Source organism: Bombina bombina, chromosome 3, assembly GCF_027579735.1.
Source record: "Bombina bombina isolate aBomBom1 chromosome 3, aBomBom1.pri, whole genome shotgun sequence".
Lineage (NCBI taxonomy): Eukaryota > Metazoa > Chordata > Amphibia > Anura > Bombinatoridae > Bombina > Bombina bombina.
Window position 1 is genome coordinate 578,352,780 of NC_069501.1, and position 17,905 is coordinate 578,370,684.

Below are 17,905 nucleotides of genomic sequence, written 5' to 3' on the forward strand. Positions count from 1 at the left end.
TGATAGTTCCAGGGTGATCTCGGGGGAGCGGCAGCACTTCCAGGGTGTCGTTGGAAAGCCCTCGGTCCCCAGCTGCTACAGTCCAAAAAGTGACATGATCTATGGCTGGGGCCTGGAGCTATGGGTGATTAAATGTACACCGGGAAGGTCACTGGGGAGTGGGGGTTGAAGAGGGGGGTCCGGAACCTCCGGTTCCCAAGGGACCTCCTTTTCGGCAATCACCCCACCCCCCAAAAGAGCGGAGCTCTGGGTAAAGGGGCCGCTAAAGCGACCTGGGGTAAAGCACACCGGGGATGCGGGACGATGTGTCCGGCCGGCAGTTTCAGGGGCCCAGCCAGCCGGAGAGGGACTAGGCGGTCAGGGTCCAGCTCTTTCTTGACTATGTGTAAACCATAAAACAAGCAAATCAAAGGTCTGGGAGATCGCGGTTGCTTTAACAAACCCAAATCCGCTGAGGAACAAGAGGGGGCTAGGTAGTAGGGGGTGAAGTTTAAGCCTTGCAGCCTGGTATCTGTGACAGAGCAATTTCTCATATATTGTATACTCTGCAGCTCGTATAACAAGTAATGGGAAACACATTCAGGGAAAAATTATTTTACAGTGAACTGTCCCTTTAAGTACTGACATTTTCAGTATAGGTGGGGAAACAGGGCAAAAACAACTGTTTCAAATGTTAAAATAAAAATGTAATGCACTTCAGCAGGTTTAAAAAAAAAAAAAAAATTGAGATTAGGAATACATTAAAGGGGATACCAATAAAAACACAGTACACTCTATATCATTACAGAGTTTACAGCAGGGTGCCAACAGTGTCTATAGAGTAGAACAAGACCACCAGGTCATACAGACCACAGAGACTTGCTCAAGTTGTGGCACAGGTTTTAATACACTAAAACACATTTTGCCACACATAAAAGGAATTACACCCGTGTTACAAAAAAAAAAAATTAAGGGACTCTACAGACCAATTAACCCCTGTGAACTAAATGTTATTTGTATCAGGGACTGCATGTTGCCAACCTTGAACGACATGAATGTGTAGCCAGACCCTTGAAGCAACTGTAAACTAATGAGCAAGGTCACAATTTGTCATTTATCTGTTCTACAGCCCATAGTCAAATATTTTGAATAGGCTAAAAACAGAACTGAAGGCACCAGAAAGAGGAGATCTCATATATGGGAATCACCCAAAATACTTCAGGGACGTTTCTACTTCTTTCAAGTAGGTGCACTGACACATATTTTAATACTGTGCAAATAAAAGTCTAATAATTATTAAACTTTAACAGGAACTTTTGGAGGGGCGTGTCCGACCAGTGACCAAGATGGCTGCTTCTTAGCTACGGCTGAATAACTGAGGTGATAAATCTACTGTTTATCTCTCCTAACTCTCACCATTTATGTACTTCCTAAGAGATGTGTGATGAGTACTGTTGGTAGAACAGTCATATTACTTTTACACAAGAATGAAGCCAGGCAGACCTGAATAGAGAAGGTGTGCAGTAGAGGCTTAAAGGGCCAGTGTACACAGCAATCACAAGTTTATGTCCATAAAGGAAATACAGTGACTAAAGAAATTAGACCTATATAGTTAAACTTGCTAACAATATGTTTTGCAAATTTTAGCTTTTTATTCCTGCTTCTGTGAGTATTATTCACAGTGCTGGCACTCCCCCAGGAAAGGGCTGAGCTGTGCTTTAGTCTAGCACGCCCACCCTCCAATCATAGGCTATATGCAAATTCCTATGTCAAATGAACATTAGAAATTTGCCTGCACAAATCCTCTCTAATTCTTGCGAAACAGTAAAAATACATCAGCTTTAAAAATTCCTATGTGTAATAAAACGCAGAGCTTTAACTGCACACATCGGCTCTGTAAGATTGATGAGACTGGGACAGGCTGTAGAACGGCAAGACAAGCAGAGAGATCACTTCAGCTAAACTTCTCACAGCGTGTAGTGAGCATGTCAGGAGGACTGCGTACTTGCAACAAAACAGAAATCATTGGACCTGAAATTCTTACCTCTGTATTTGTGCAGACAGCGTATGTATTTCTGCTGTGAGAATCTGTTTTGTTGCAAGTTTGTAGTCCTGATATACTCACTACACGCTGTGAGAGGTTTAGCTGAAGTAGTGATCTCTCTGCTTGTCTTGCCGTTCTACAGCCTGTCCCAGTCTAATCAATCTTACAGAGCCGATGTCTGTAGTCAAAGCTCTGACTTTTATTACACATAAGAATTTTTAGCAGGCAATGCAGGGCAGCCACGGTATCTGAGCAAGTACAACAGCTATACAATGCGTGTGCTCAGGTCATCAGGCAGCTTGTAACAATAGCTTTAGGAGAGGACAGCACATGCGCAATGCACTGAGGGGGCGTAACAGCAGACTGGCCGCATGGCCAGAACATTTTCTAAGGGGTTTAGGCAAAGTGCATTGTAAACAGACATTTCAAAAAATTTCTAAATACAAAACATGATAAAAACAGAATGTTCAGCACCACTATACTCAACTATTCCTGCTATTGTGTTTAAAAATTAAACACTTTTTGGGTAAACTGTCCCTTTAATACCGGCCTAGACCTTCCTCTACTCTCCCCCCATCCCACCACCCCCCCTCCAAATAGTCTTTCTTGAGTTGGTGCTTGGTTGAGTCTCATATACCATCGGCTCTAACATTAATTACTGCTTAGATCATGGCGACGTGCCACCAGTGGCCGAGGCAGCACGACCGTGCTGCCCCCAAATTGTTGTTGAACACCCTCTCTGTATCTAAATTGTAGATGCAATACATATTGGGGATTTAGAACACCTTCAAATGTTTAACATCACCTCTCCACTGAGAAGTTTCACTCTCCTCCCAACTAGACATACAAGTGAAAAATACTGGAAATGTTATTGTCCTATACTATACCATTAGTATGTGGTACACTATATTGGTATGTTTCTAAAATATATATAGGATCCATAATGTCCCTTAGTAACCGTATCAAGAAGTCAAGTAACTAATGGCTTGGAATACCACTTATAACTCGGGTCTAAAGAGATTATTCTTTGATCTTCTCCATCTAACTCCCTTTGGAGCAGTGACCCCATCTCTGTCAACCCTACTACTCCCTAAAAACTTAAGAAACTGGTTTATGCTCCTATAGCTCTATATCCATTGCACTGATGTTAATAGCTCTTTATAGTCCGAACCTAAATGTTTACCTATTGTATTTGAAGTTTTCAACTGAAAGTTAATTTTGAGCAGATAAAATGTATTTGTTACTAACTTATATAACTTACTGAAACTACAAGAGCCGGTTATTTATCTTATAAAATGAGGAAAATCAAGATTCACCATTTGAGACCTAAGAGTGGTCTCCTACTGTTTCTGGTTGCCTTCTTTAGCTTTGCATTTTTTTCTACAGCAATGAGAGGTCCAAGAGTGGCCTCAAAGGGTTCTTAGAACAGTGGTCGACAAATCTGTTCAAAATGTGGGAGCCAGTAAGAATATTTTGGAGCTATACACTGGTATTTGTATATAGAGATATAAGGAAAATCACCCAACAAGTAAGGAGCCAGGGTTAAAATTCTAGGAGCCAGTGGCTCCCTTGCTCCTGGTTTTGTCGAGCTCTGACTTAGAAGGCTTATAGTCCCACTGCCAAAAATTGTGTCTTCTAATTATACAAATGTCTCTTAACTATGCTATGTTTCTCTTGCTTAATTTTTATTGGTTGGATATATGGAAATTACTTCTCTGTATAATCAAAACTGGCATATATGCTTTGTATGCCTCAAATTGAATCTCAATAACAATATTTGGAAAACAAAAAAACAGGAGCTTTCCAACAGGTATTCCAATGTACGTGTAAATAACAAATTGCACTGCTAAAATCATGACTTCTAGCAAACACAAAATGAACTCACGTTTTTCAATCAGCTGATCTTGTACGCCAGCCAAAGCACTTACTGCCTAAATAAAAAAAAAAAAAAAAAAAAAAAAGGACATCATATCAAAAGGCAATTCTCTATGACATTTACTTAGTATAAAAGGGAACATTGCGGACATGAACTTTATAGGGGGGGGGGGGGAAACAACAATTACATTTGGATTGTAATTTTATGAAGAATGTTACATTATATTTTACTTATAAACTTCCATTCCTGGCTTCTTAAAGGGATATGAAACCCAAAAATGTATTTTGTGATTCAGACAGAGCATACATTTTTTTACCAATTTTCTTCTATTATTGAATTTGCTTAGTTGCCACAGTATTCTTTGAAATGATCACAAGATAGGTGTCTGGATCACAGAAAATAGTAATGCCACCTTAGTGCCATTGCAAATGGGTAACATTCAGGCAAAACTGCTACCATTAAGTGCTCTGGACATGTGCAAGCTCCTGAGCATACGTCCTTCCGTTTCAACAAACTATACCAAGAGAATGAGGAAATTGTGATAATAGAAGTTAGAAATCTGTATAAAATGATACGCGCTGTCTAAATTTTGAAGGAAAATAATTGGGTTCCATGTCCCTTAAGAAAATATAGGTGCTTACATAATATTCTAATTGGCTCTTATTATAAATACATTTTTATTGTATTATCTATACTGTATATAGTAATATGAAATCATAATTTCTGCATTTATCACCCTTTAAGGGAAAAATAAGAGAAAAAGACAAGTATTTAGAAATAAATCACCCATGTACAGAATACACTCACAGCAGCTGACGTGACTGAAGATTTGCTAAAAAGTCTTTCTGCTTCTTTGAATTTTCGGTTACGCCTATCATTTTTACTGTTTGAGTTCCTGGAGTAAAAAAAGAAAAAAGAAATTAGGGGAAAAAATTTTTTTTTTAAAAAAAAAGCCAAACAACTAATTTTTTCTAAGGAAACAAGTGACAAAAATAAAAACATATGGAAGTGTGGGCATCGAGTAGCACTGTGACAAAAACAAGAAGCATAAATGTAACTGACTTTTGATTTGTTAAATAACGATCCCAGCCTCTGATGATATTCCCATACATCTGTGTGTCTTCCAGGTAACTTCCTTCAAATGCATAGATCTGTCGTTCTAGATTTGCCAAGGTCTCCTAAGAAAAAGTAGACAACCCAAGGTATTGATTGAGGCCCATTTTGGAGTATATTTCATGCCACAATTTCACCATCAAATCATAAAAACATAATAAAAAATAAACTTTTTCACAAACTGAGTTTCTCACTGAAATTATTTACATGCCGCTTGTGCATTAATGACACAAATGATTGTAAAAGCTTCTTTGGGATCCCCTTTGTTCAGAAAAAGCAGACATGCATGGCTTTGCCATTGGCGTTTGGTAATGAGAATGCTGCGAATTGCAGCTGCACACCAAACTTCTATTATTCCAGGCAGTGAAGGGGTTAATTAGGTAGCTTGTAAGGATAGTTTTAACTGTAGTGTAGGGATTACCATGTCACCTCCCACCCCCTGATCCCTCCCAAACAGCTCTCTTCCCTGCCTCACCATCTTAGGTACTACTGGCAGTCTGCCAGTATGCAGTTGGGGGGACGGGCAGTGTAGTGAATCCTAGTCTACTACTGATCCTCTAAATAAGGAACGTGGTGGATGGTGTTTGGATACTGAAACACAAGGTGACAATACATGGGGGGGTCACATTCATCATGTTAATTTAATGCAAGGCTGCTGAAAACATTTGTAATTACATTTATATAATAATGCAGTATCTCAGGGTTATTCAAAACTTTTTCAAAAAACCCAGTACCACTATACCACATACCTTTGCGACCCTATTTTTATGCTTGGTCTGAACATTTCCAATGTAATATACAATATAGCTGCAATTTTTGACTAAAACTTGTAGGCACTTTATTCCTGAGTGTAGTCAAACTTGAAGGTGTTGTAAAAGGTAATAACACACACATATCCTTATATACCACACACACACACATATCCTCATATACCACACACACTCTCCTACAACACACTAACAAGTTGCAACCCAGTAATGGGTCCCGACCTGTGGTTTGAAGAACCCTACACTATCTGACATAAAGGCTTGCAGTACATTTTTATGCAATGTGATCCAGAACTTTATGACAGCTGAAGATTAAAACATACACATTAGTTTGTTAGGAGCAGTGTGATCTCATTCAGATTCCGATGTAAACAAATAAATAAAAAAATAAATAATAATCATGCGATCGTACATGCTTTTATTAATAATAATTTATACACGCCAAGTGATCACTATTACCACAGTGATCACCTGCCTATAACAAACTGTATATGGGATTTATTATTAAGAGTGGCTTCTTGGTGTTAAACAAGGGGTCATGGGGGTCTCTGTCTTTTTGATGACTTGTTATAAGTGCCTAGAGACTCACAGCCTCCAAACAGTGTATGGTAGTTTTTATTGTATGTGTAATTTGACATTTAACCCCCATGACGACCATCTGAAAGAGCAATTGGTATAGTTTTAAATGGTGGGTCTTGGGGGTTTCAATGACTTAAAGGGACAATCTACACCTGTGATAAATTTACATTTTCTGAAAGCTTCTCCCCACGCAATCGTCCAGCACCTTGATCCATTAATAATTGCAAACCGGATTAAATATTTTTTTTTCTTTTGTGTGCCTTAATGATCCTTGATATGGCCACCAAACTCCTCCCCCCTCTAGGTTTTTTTTTCCTTCTTTAGACGCGTTCCTGTTAATGACGATGACATCACTACGAACTGCGCACAGTGTATATACATTAGCTAGCTGACTATCCACAAATCATTAATAACTGCTTCTTTCCTTATAAACTGACTTTGCTTCACGCACCTATTAGGTATTTATTGTCGAATCAAGGTTCTGAAGGATTGTGTGGGGAGAAGCTTTCAGAAAATGCAAGTTTGTCACGTGTGTAGACTGTACCTTTAAGGGAGCTAAGATTGAGGGGTTAAAATACTTAACCCCATCCAGCTCCCTTAATCCTACAGAGCTGCCTTTTACTTCCTGGTTTCCGGAGAGTGGGGAAATAACCAGCATCCCTGGTCCACTAGGTATTTGGTGGTACGTGCAGGGGAGCAGTCCTGAGCTCTGAAAGCGCCCTCCCCCACGTTGACAATATGTAGTTGTCATCCGCACTTACCGCTTGTGTGAACCACGATCACGGCATCATAAAAAAAATAATTAGCATCACTTTGTATTCCCAGGACACACCCCTTTAAAAGTGTCTTATACGTTGTTTACATTAGTTTACTGTGGCCATATATAAACAAGCCTCTGCATGTATCAACCAATCACTGTGTAGCATGTCAGGGTTTAGCATTCTGCAGAATGCAATACAGCCTCTCTGCAATAGTGCAAAAACTTAGAAAAATGATGTGTGCATTTCAAAATTATACATGATAAAAGTTTTATTATGGGAAATGAAAACACTGGGTCGTGTGACTAGCACGTCTGGTTGGATCAGCAGCATTTTCAGCTCAGGACCAGCAGTGCTCTGCAGCCCCAAGCAGTACTTTGAGTGTGTAACCCCTTTGCAGGAGTTAAACACGTAGCTTTGCCACATGATAGTAATTAAAGACATGCTCCAACAATTAGAGTTTATAATTTAATTTTATCACTGTAATGGCCTTTACAATTACCATCATTCTGCCTGTGTTTAAAATCAACAATTATAGTGTTACTGATGCATATAATCAACAAATTAAGGCTACATACATATTTTGCAATTAGGGTTTCATAAGCAGTATAGCAGCACCAGTTTCTGATAGCATACTACCCCAGAAACCCAAGTGCAACCGAACCGTAACCCAACCCCCTTGCTTTAAGTATCCCGCCACTAGATAGATTATTCATAGCTAAAATAGTAACGTAGTCTCGTGGTATTATGCTAATAGCAATATCTATCTACGTCAACCACGCAGCAAAAGCCGAACGTACACTAGTATAACGCAATTAGAGTAACCTACTACGTTCACAGTGATACCTCACTAAATCTGCAGCTGAAAAACAATGTTACGTAACATACGTAACATTATTGCAAATCACAAACTCCGTATGCGTCACGTAGATAACGTAATGTTATAGGTGAATCCGCGATCTACGCCATTAGCGCGACACTAAAGCAACGGCGATTAATGAAATAAATGTCCGAATGTGTTGAAATAATGGCTTCTGACAGTTTATAAGTAGATGAAGGGTTAACGAGTATACATATATTTTACCGCTAATTCTTGTTTCCTCTTCACTAATTCAGAGAGCTCTCGTCGGGTATCAGGGATCTGTGGCGGTGTGGCCTTGTTATGCATCGCCATGATGGAGACTGAAGGAAGGAACGAAAGAAAGGGCGGGACATACTGAGAGGGATAAATAGGCCTTGCCCACTGCTTGAAGCCCACTATGCAAAGCTCTAGTGTACACAGGTTTTCTGTCATGCTAGCGAAACAATGTTGTGCGTGCCAGGTTGTAAATAGGAAAAATTAATATAGGTTTTAAGATTGTAATATTATACTGGCTGATATATATATACACACACAATTATGTGTATAATAATAACTGACCTGTTTGCTGCCCCAAACCTACAAAAAAGGGAGTTGCATAGGTCTATTTGCTTGAACATATCGCATTAAAAGGACATGAAACCCAAAATATGTATTTCATGATTCAGATAGAGTATACAATTTTAATCAACATTCCAATATACTTTTATTATTTAATTTGCTTTATTTTTTAGGTACCCTTTGTTGAAGAAATAGAAATGCACATGGGTGAGCAAATAACACGAGGCATCTATGCACAGCCATCAATCAGCAGCTACGGAGCATATTTAGATATGCTTTTCAAACGAAGGATCTAAAGAGGATAAAGTAAATTAGATAATGGAAGTAAATTGGAAAGTTGTTTAAAATGGCATACTCTTTCTGAAAAAATGTGGGTTTCATGGGGTGTGGGTAAAAGCCGGAGCTATGTCTAATTTAGACAAATACACACAAATTTAAGTGTTTTCCACACAAACACATCCAGACACTACTGGATCCAACAACATTTTACTGCAAAACATTTGGGTCCTTTCAGAACCAGCACTTTTTTTACAGAAAAACAGCCGGATCCATGCCTAATTTAGACAGATACACACAAATTTAAGTGTTTTCCACACAAACACATTCAGACACTTCTGGATCCAACAACATTTTACTGCAAAACATTTGGGTCCTTTCAGAACCAACACTTTTCTTTTTAAATATACGATGAGTCCACGAATTTCATCCTTGTGGGATATCGCCTTCTGGTCAGCAGGAGGAGGCAAAGAGCACCACAGCAGAGCTGTATATATAGCTCCTTCCTTCCCTCCCACTCCAGGCATTCTCTTTGCCTGTGTTCGTAATAGGAAGAGGTAAAGTGAGGTGATAATTTAGATTCTTCAATCAAGAGTTTTTTATTTTTAAAATGGTGCCAGTGAGTACTATTTTATTACAGGGTGTAGCCATATTCCTTGTCAGCCTCTGGAGTAGAGCAACAGGTGGCTTTAAAGCATTGGGAACTGGTGGGATTAAATTCTCACTGCGCCTCCCATACTGTGTGCTGCCCTTCTGATGATGGTCTTAGCAAATATTAACTAAGACCCTGTATGTCTCCACAGAACTGCAGGAGGGAAAGAAGACCTCTTGATCCTGTGGGACCGTTCATGCTGTTGCTCAGCATTATTAAGGTATGTGCAGCGTTATTTTCTGGGATAGTACTAACTCAGAGACAGCTGTAATTTTTCTTCATCTGACTCCCCTAATTTAATTGCACTTGAGGGCTTCTCAATTTAATACGAGGGAAGGTCAGGACAAGGAGCGCTCAGGATATTAAATGGAGGTTATACTCTCTTTCTTATTGTAGCGCATGACGGATGTGGGCTAGACGCTGGGGACCCTGGTTACCAAATTAAGACTCCGGTGTAGGGGTAATTGTTTTGTATTGGTCAGATAGTGGTGGACATAAGTGTGTGTTCAAACGGTTTATTCAGTAACTTATGCTGGGCATTAGTTGTCGGCATTTTTCTCACAGGAAGTGCTAGTGTGTTTTTTAACGCTCACGATGGGCGGGGTTATCTTTGCACGCTCAAGGAAAAGCCGCGCAGTTGTTTTTCTAGTTACGCAGTTAAGACCGCATGGTTCGGCAGACAGTGGTCGGACATCCGGATCAGTGATTTTGCTAGCATTTTTAAGACCGCATGGTTAGACATTGAAGCAGGCGGTCTTAGGCAGTGGAAAACTCGGCAGACAGTGGTCGGGAATAACGTGGGGGCAGGTAGGCGCCTCAGCAGAGCTGTTGAGGCAACAGAGGTGTACTATTTTATTGTCATTTTTTTGCCAAGCATGTTAGTTTAACAGCTCTTGCTTTAAAAAGAATTGGGCTTATTTTGTTTTACCCATACTGTTACGTCCTGTGTTAGAACTAACAGACAGAGTGTGAGTGCTGTTCATTTGAAATTTAAAGGCACAGTTACACGTTATTTTCAGGAGCATTTTGACAACAGTCATATTAGGCTGTTCTAATATTATTTCTTTTTGCTACCCATGACCAACTTTGTTTTGCTTAATTTGTTCCAATGAAAGGTCTTCAGAACGTTCCATGTGTTTGCATGCCAATGTGGAACCTTCTGTTACTTTTTGTCCCTCATGCATTGAGAGGGCATTACAGTTTAGAGAGCAAATTTTCTTTGATAAAAATTTGACAAAGGTGGATGCTTCTCGGGGTTCTACCGATGAGATACAGAGTATGCCGCAGCTTTCTCCTCAAGTGTCGCAACCCTTAATGCCTGCTTAGGCGCAACCTAGTACCTCTGCAGCTTCTGCTGCGATTACACTACAGGACATAGCTGCAGTTATGTCATCTACTCTTTCAGATGTGTTATCTGCCTTCCCTGTATTTCAAGGCAAACGCAGAAGGAAGGACACCCAAGTGGTCAATACAGATTCTGATGCTTTGATGGCGATCTCAAATGTACCCTCCCAGGGCTCTGAATTGGAGGGTATGGAGGTCCTATCCGAAGGCAAACTTCAGGGGTTACTATTGCAACCAGCGGCCTGCATTGTTACGGTTACAAGTGCGGCTGCGTATTGGTTTGATGCTCTGGAAGAGTCTCTTAAAACTGAGACTTCTTTGGAAGAGATACAGGATATAATTAAAGCTCTTAAATCAGCAAATTCATTTATTACGGATGCTTCTCTGCAGATTACCAAATTGGCGGCTAAGAGTTCGGGTTTTTCCATCTTAGCACGCAGAGAATTATGGTTGAAATCTTGGTCTGCGGATGTGTCATCCGAGTCTAAGCCTCTGGCTATTCCTTACAAGGGGAAGACACTGTTCGGTCCTAACTTGAAGGAAATTATTTCTGACATCACGGAAGGCAAGTATCAGAATCTGTTTACAGAAAGAAGGGGTGGAACTCAACTGCAGTACTAAGTAAATGTATATTTGTTACACCAGACTGTCTGAATCCTTTATTGCTGAAAAAGGAATCCTTCAGTCTAATGGTTCAATATAATTATATATCTTTAGGAATATACTCACTCAGTAGGATACTGAAAGAGGTAGACTTCTAACTGATAATTATCACACTGAGATATTATCAGAAGTGTAACAAGAAAAGGGAAAAACTCAGGCAACAGTGTATCAGTACATGGAGTGGAACTTAGGTAGAAACCCCGGTACAAATATCATATCTAATGCACAGTTCAGATAGTTGGTAGTAAGTTTAGCTGTATGTGTACATAGGATGATGACAGCTGAGAAAAGTACCTTGCAGATAACTTGAAAGAGTAAAAGTAGTTGCTGTGTACCTTCGTTAATGTCACAGAGTGGTTTGGCAGAGTCCGGTACAGGACCGGAAGTGACGTCACGCTTCACTCGCAACTCCGCTGCAGATTGCTGACAGGCAGTAGTTCACACAGGGGTATGAGCTGCGGCAATGGAAAAGCAGTGAAAAAGTAAACATCAAAGTTAAGGTACCTTACCCCACTGTAAATAAAGTGACAAGTTCAAGGAAGTTCAAAGTGGCAATATATGGCAAGTAGAAAGGGCTCAGAAATCCTTCCTGGAGTGAAGAGAAGCTTTAGCAAACAGCTTGGGAATCCTCACAGGTGTAGTGACTTCAATACTGAGCAGGGAGTGAAAGGTGAGCTGCTCTCTTAAAGAAGGAGGAACGAATCAGAGAATTGTGGGTGTAACTAAAAGGAGAGAGGGTTTGTACAAAGCATAATCTGACAGAATCCCCCCTTCAAGGACGCTGTTCCACAGCGAGGGGACGAGGTCGGTCAGGATGGCGACGATGATACAAAGAGAGAAGTCTAGGTGAGTTGAGGTTGGAGAGTGGTTCCCAGGAGTCCTCATCACTGGAATAATTCTTCCACCTCACTAAATATTGAAGAACACCCCTGTAGAACCTGGAGTCCAATATGGTGTCAACTTCGTACTCATCCGGTGCCAGAGGAAGATTTGTAGGAGGTAGAAGGATCCGTCTATCCCTTGCGGGTGAATAAGGTTTCAGTAGCGAGACGTGAAACGTAGGATGTATCTTCAAGGAGCTGGGGAGGTTCAATCTGACAGCGTTGGCATTGACAACCTTCTGGATAGGGAATGGACCTAAGAAAAGACTGGCCATCTTTTTGGATGGTATTTGTAGTTTCAAGTTTCGAGTGGAGAGCCAGACTAAATCACCTATAGCGTAATCGGGAGGCTTACGTCTCCGAAGGTCGTAGTAATGTTTCTGGGACAGCTGGGACTTGCGGATGTTTTCCTGTATCTGGTTAAAATTCTCCTGAAGTGAACAATGGAGATCATCGATGACAGGTGAATCTGAGGAAGGAAGAGTTGAGAAAGTCATTGTGGGGTGGTAAGCATAATTTGCAAAAAAAGGTGTCATTTTGGTAGATGAATTAGATAGGTTATTGTAAGCAAATTCTGCCATAGAGAGATATGTCATCCAGTCATTCTGTTGATAGGAACAATAACATCTCAAGAAATGTTCAAGCCATTGATTCAACCTTTCCGATTGTCCATTCGTTTGCGGATGAAAAGCTGTGGTAAAGCGATGTTCCATCTTGGTCAATTCACATAACTTGCTCCAAAATTTTGAGGTGAATTGCGTACCCCTATCAGTCGTTAAGATGGATGGGATCCCGTGTAATTTGATGATGTGGTCTATGAAAAGGGTAGCGGTTTCAGAGGAAGTAGGGAGTTTATGGAATGGAATAAAATGTGCCATTTTAGTGAGTAAATCAATGACAACGAGTATAGTCGTTTGTCCTTTTGATGGTGGTAAGTCTACTATAAAATCCATGGACACATGATGCCAAGGCTTGTTGGGAATTGGTAATGGCATAAGCAACCCAAAAGGTGGTTTTCTTTCGGGTTTACAGGTGATACAAGTCCTACAACTGGCAATGTATTCAGAAATAGTGGATTTCATGAGTGGCCACCAGTAAGTCCGAGAGACAAGATCAAGAGTTCGTTGGACACCTGGGTGTCCTGCTAAAGGAATGTCATGGCAGGACTGTATAACGTTTGTCCTCAAGGAAGGTGGTATAAAAATTTTCTCTCCATGGTAATAGATACCATTAGTCTTGACTAAAGTTGGTTCAGGAGGAGTTGATTGTTCATTGCAGTAATTCTGAAGATCAGTAAAGAAAGGGGTAGTGAGACCTACGAAGCAATGTGGGGAAACAATGTCCTTTCTGGCGGATAGATTTACAGATCGTTCAGGTAGACGAGAAAGAGCATCAGCTTTGATATTCTTATTAGCTGGTCTGTAAATGATAACAAAATTGAAGCGGTCAAAGTACAGGCTCCAACGAACCTGTCTAGCAGATAAAGTTTTATTAGACTGAAGATATTGAAGGTTCTTGTGATCTGTAAATATATTGATTGGTATAGTAGTGCCTTCCAGGAGATGTCTCCAATGTTCAAGAGAGCGTCGGATGGCCAACAACTCCTTGTCGCCAATGGCATAATTCTGTTCGGCAGGTGACATAAGTTTGGAGAAGTATGAAATTGGATGGAGAGGATCAGTTTGAGATTTTTGTTGAGAGAGTACGGCTCCAATGGCAAAATCTGAAGAGTCAACTTCCAGGGTGTATTGGTATGAAGGATTAGGAAATTGAAGAATTGGCGCAGAGGTGAATCTGGTTTTTAGATACTGGAAAGCTTCTTTAGCTTTTAAACCCCATGAGAAAGATGTTGTAGACCCAGTTAAAACCGTGAGAGGTTTCACTATTTTAGAAAATCCTTTAATAAATTTCCTATAATAGTTTGAAAACCCAAGGAAGCGTTGGAGGTCTTTTTTGGTCTTAGGTTCAGGCCAATCCAGAACAGCTTCAACTTTTTCTTTCTGCATTTGAATTCCAGATGGGGATATATCATATCCCAGAAAAGAAACCTGGGTTGTATGAAATTTGCATTTCTCCAGTTTAGCGTAGAGTTTATGTGCTCTGAGACGTGCAAGGACCTGTCTGACATGCCTCACATGATCTTCATGAGTCCTGGAATAGATGAGTATATCATCCAGATATATAACAAGACATATATCCAGGAGATCACGGAAAACATCGTTGATGAAGAACTGAAAAGTGGCAGGGGCATTGCAAAGGCCAAACGGCATTACAAGATATTCGAATAGACCATACCTGGTCCTAAATGCCGTTAGCCACTCGTGTCCCTCTTTGATCCTAATGAGATTATAAGCCCCCCTTAAGTCGAGCTTAGTGAAAATGGTAGCCTCTGAAAGTCTTTCTATCATCTCTGGTATAAGAGGCAGGGGGTAACGGTTTTTGATTGTGCATTTGTTCAGTTCACGATAATCAATGATAGGCCTGAGGCTGGAATCTTTGTTACGAACAAAGAAAAACCCAGCGCCAGCAGGGGAGGTTGAAGGCCTAATAAAACCTTTTTTTAAGTTGTCGTCAAGATACACTTTAAGATGCTCCAGTTCAGGAGTGCTCAAGGGGTATAAGTGACCAAAGGGAATACGGGCACCTGGTTGAAGATCTATGGGGCAATCATATGCCCTATGAGGTGGTAGATTCTCTGCCTCAACCTTACTAAAGACATCCTTAAATTCGGAGTACTGAGGGGGTAACCCCTCAGAAACAATAGTCGAGTGTAACAAAAGAGGACTAGGGAGACATGTATCTCTGCAATAAGTGGAAGAAAACTTTATTTGAAAAGGGTGCCAAACAATAGTGGGGTTGTGAACTTGTAGCCACTTTAACCCTAAAACCAAACAAAAATGAGGTGAAGGGAGTACATCAAAAGAAATTAACTCAAAATGTCCAGCTATATTGAGCATTACAGGTATCGTCTCATGAGTTATAGGGCCAGAACACATGATAGACCCATCTATGACTCTGATAGGTATTGGAGTGGACTTTTTAATGAGAGGAATGTTTTTCTTGAGACAGAAGTCATGGTCCAAGTAGTTCCCTGAAGCGCCGGAATCAATAATAGCATCATTGATCCTCAGAAGACTTTGTTCCAGCTGTAGGGAGACAGACAGAGTACAATAAGAAGGTTGCATCAGAGAGAGAAGAGATGTATACAAATTAGAGGACTTACATTTCTTATTCTTCAGAAGAAGAGGACAATCCTGGACACTGTGGGTCGGATTGGCGCAATACAAACAAAGGTTTTTTATGCGTCTGCGTTGTTTCTCTTCCTGAGAGAGGGGGCCTCTAAGAAAGCCAATCTCCATAGGTTCTACAGAGGGTTTTGTAGGAGTAACAGAAGTTGAGGTGGTGGAGCTGTTGGAGGTCTTAGGTTTTGGATCTGTTGTATACTTCTCTGCCTTCCTCTCACGTAATCGTCGGTCTATCTGAACAGCCATCTTCATGAATGCTTCAAGAGTTGTAGGTAGTTCAATTCTGGCGAATTCGTCTTTTAACAACTCTGAGAGTCCTAAGCGAAATTGATTACGGAGGGCGACTGGGGTCCAGAGAGCATCCGTGGCGAACTGTTTAAAGTCTGTGATGTAGTCTTCCACGGGTCTTTTCCCCTGCTTCAGATTCCTGAGACTCATCTCAGCAGTAAGCTGAACATCTGTATCTTGAAACATTTCATCCATACTAGTAAAGAAATCCACAAGAGAAGTTAAAATGGGATCCTGATTTTCTATGAACTTATCAGCCCAGTTCCTTGGATCCCCCCTGAGAAAGGAGATTGTGGTGAGGACTTTTACTCTATCAGTGGGGTAGGTCCTAGGTTTCATAGAAAATAATAGGAGACAGGCATTTTTAAATTGCCTGTAGGCTTTTCTGTTTCCACAGAATAGATCTGGAAGGGAAACTTGTGGTTCAATACAACTCTCAGTTTGGTTATGTTTAATAGCAATAGAATCTGTAATAACCTTTCTTAGGGCAGCATTTTCAATCTGTAAATCATGGAGACCCTGTGCAAGCTGATCAACTTTTTGAGTAAGGTTATATACTATTTGTCTTAAGTCTGCTGGTTCCATAGTTACTTTAGGCTCAGTATTATATCAGAATCTGTTTACAGAAAGAAGGGGTGGAACTCAACTGCAGTACTAAGTAAATGTATATTTGTTACACCAGACTGTCTGAATCCTTTATTGCTGAAAAAGGAATCCTTCAGTCTAATGGTTCAATATAATTATATATCTTTAGGAATATACTCACTCAGTAGGATACTGAAAGAGGTAGACTTCTAACTGATAATTATCACACTGAGATATTATCAGAAGTGTAACAAGAAAAGGGAAAAACTCAGGCAACAGTGTATCAGTACATGGAGTGGAACTTAGGTAGAAACCCCGGTACAAATATCATATCTAATGCACAGTTCAGATAGTTGGTAGTAAGTTTAGCTGTATGTGTACATAGGATGATGACAGCTGAGAAAAGTACCTTGCAGATAACTTGAAAGAGTAAAAGTAGTTGCTGTGTACCTTCGTTAATGTCACAGAGTGGTTTGGCAGAGTCCGGTACAGGACCGGAAGTGACGTCACGCTTCACTCGCAACTCCGCTGCAGATTGCTGACAGGCAGTAGTTCACACAGGGGTATGAGCTGCGGCAATGGAAAAGCAGTGAAAAAGTAAACATCAAAGTTAAGGTACCTTACCCCACTGTAAATAAAGTGACAAGTTCAAGGAAGTTCAAAGTGGCAATATATGGCAAGTAGAAAGGGCTCAGAAATCCTTCCTGGAGTGAAGAGAAGCTTTAGCAAACAGCTTGGGAATCCTCACAGGTGTAGTGACTTCAATACTGAGCAGGGAGTGAAAGGTGAGCTGCTCTCTTAAAGAAGGAGGAACGAATCAGAGAATTGTGGGTGTAACTAAAAGGAGAGAGGGTTTGTACAAAGCATAATCTGACAGCAAGGGTCATCTCCTCCCTCAGGATAAAAAATCCAAACAGAGAGGTCGACAGAGTAATTTTCGTTCCTTTTGAAATTTCAAGGGAATCCCCCCTTCCTCTTCCTCTAAACAGGAAGGGAACTATTCTCAAGCCAAGTCTACCTGGAGACCCAACCAGTCTTGGAACAAAGGTAAACAATCCAAGAAGCCTGCGGCTGCCCCCAAATCAGCATGAAGAGCTGGCCTCCGATCCGGGACCGGATCTAGTTGGGGGCAGACTGTCTTTCTTCATCCAGGCTTGGATAAGGGATGTTCAGGATCCCTGGGCATTAGATATAGTGTCTCAGGGATACAAGCTGGAATTCAGAAATTCTTCCCCCAGAGGAAGGTTTCTTCTTTCTCGATTGTCTGTAGACCAGATAAAAAGAGAGGCGTTCTTACGCTGTGTAAGAGACCTCTCCTCCATGGGAGTAATTTGTCCCGTTCCAATTCAGGGACAGGGGTTTTATTCAAATCTGTTTGTAGTTCCCAAAAAAGAGGGAACTTTCAGACCTATCTTAGACCTCAAGAGTCTAAACA

At 40.7% G+C, this 17,905-nt stretch overlaps 1 protein-coding gene across 1 annotated transcript in view; it reads right to left on the reverse strand.

Annotated features, from left to right (window-relative positions):
- The window catches only part of MEAF6 (MYST/Esa1 associated factor 6), a 30,976-nt gene extending 22,658 nt beyond the window's left edge, over positions 1-8,318 (reverse strand). The window contains exons 1-4 of the mRNA XM_053707134.1: positions 8,201-8,318; positions 4,962-5,077; positions 4,707-4,794; positions 3,909-3,954 (exon numbers count right to left, since the gene is read on the reverse strand). Of these exons, the coding sequence (XP_053563109.1) occupies positions 3,909-3,954; positions 4,707-4,794; positions 4,962-5,077; positions 8,201-8,290 (340 nt within the window). The 5' untranslated portion in view covers positions 8,291-8,318. The remainder of the gene's footprint in view (positions 1-3,908; positions 3,955-4,706; positions 4,795-4,961; positions 5,078-8,200) is intronic.
- Positions 8,319-17,905: the final 9,587 nt, after the last annotated feature.